General features: G+C 71.8%; 1 protein-coding gene across 3 annotated transcripts in view; it reads left to right on the forward strand.

Annotated features, from left to right (window-relative positions):
- The first annotated feature begins 792 nt into the window (after positions 1–792).
- USP47 (ubiquitin specific peptidase 47) overlaps positions 793–1270 on the forward strand; it is a 38775-nt gene continuing 38297 nt past the window's right edge. For all 3 annotated transcript variants that reach the window (XM_057382005.1, XM_057382007.1, XM_057382006.1), the window contains exon 1: positions 793–967. In XM_057382005.1, coding sequence (XP_057237988.1) covers positions 929–967 — 39 coding nt within the window. In that variant the 5' untranslated portion in view covers positions 793–928. The remainder of the gene's footprint in view (positions 968–1270) is intronic.

The raw sequence follows: 1270 nt of genomic DNA on the forward strand, positions 1-1270 counted from the left end.
GGGAGCGCCGTGAGGGGAGGGACCCGTGTGGCCACGCCCCGACCCCGGGGAGTCCTTACGAGCTCCGAGCCGCACCGGCGGCAGCGACCCGGGCGCGCTGCCTCCCCCCTCTCCTCAAGCTGTTCCATTTCCACGGCCTCTCTCAGGCTGGAAAACGCCTCCGAGATCATCCAGTGCACCCCATGACCGAACACGACCGTGGCACATCCAGTCTTTCCCTAAACGCCTCCACAGATGGYGATTCCACCACCTCCCTGGGCAGCCCGTTCCATTCATTGACTCCCTGCTCCCCCGCGCCTGCCGCACGCCCGGGCACCCCGCACTGTTCCCCAGGGTAGAATAACGTGAGGGCGGAGCGGCAGCGGCCCGACCGACGACATGCACGGCCCCGGGAGCGTGGGGCGGCTGCAGCCGCGGAGGTTCAGCACTGCGGCTCCAACAGCGCCCTTTCCGCTCTGTCGACACCCGCGCAGCTCGGTCAGGGCAGCAGCAGCAGCGGCTCGGGGCGCACCAGGCGCCGCGGCGGGGCCCCCAGCCATGAGAGCGGCGGCACACGGCGGGCGCGGGGTGGGGCGGGGCGGGGCGGCTCTCCTCTCGCGAGACCCGGGCCGGCGGCCATTTTGCCATGGATTGGCGGCGGGGCGGGGCCGCGGCGCTGCCCGCGGGAGCTGAGGAGGTGGAAGAGGAGGTGGAAGGGGAGGAAGAAGAAGAGGAGGAAGAGGAGGAGAAGAAGAAGACGAAGAAGAAGGAGGGGGAGGAGAAGGAGGAAAAGGAGGAGAAGAAGGGGGAGAAGAAGAAGAAGGGGGAGAAGAAGAAGGGGGAGAAGAAGAAGGGGGAGGATGAGCCGCGGGCGTCCCCCCGCCTCCCGCTGCTGCTGACGACGGCGCTTGGTTCAGCCTGCTGCGGGCTCCGCGCCGCACCACCGGCCATGGTGCCCAACGAGGAGAACCAGCTCGTCCCCAAAGAGGTGAGGCGAGAGGCGGCGGCAGCGGCCCCGCGGCGGGCGGGAGGGAGGCCCGGGGCGCCGGCGCTGAGCGAGGACGGGGTGGAGAGGCCCGGCCCGGCCCGGCCCGGCCTGGCTCGGCTCGGCTCGGCTCGGCTCTGCTCTCTCCGTGCGCGGCCTGGCGGGGGGAGGGAGGGAGAGCGTCTTTGTGCGGGGCTGGGGGCGATGGTGGTGCGCGGGGGAAGGGGCTGGCGAGGAGACGAGAGGGGCAGGAAGCCGGGGCCGAGCTCGGGGAAGGCTGCACCTGTCCGTGCGGGGAGCGCAGGC

Source organism: Malurus melanocephalus, unplaced genomic scaffold, assembly GCF_030028575.1.
Source record: "Malurus melanocephalus ecotype Western Australia unplaced genomic scaffold, MMel_1.1 scaffold_545, whole genome shotgun sequence".
NCBI lineage: Eukaryota > Metazoa > Chordata > Aves > Passeriformes > Maluridae > Malurus > Malurus melanocephalus.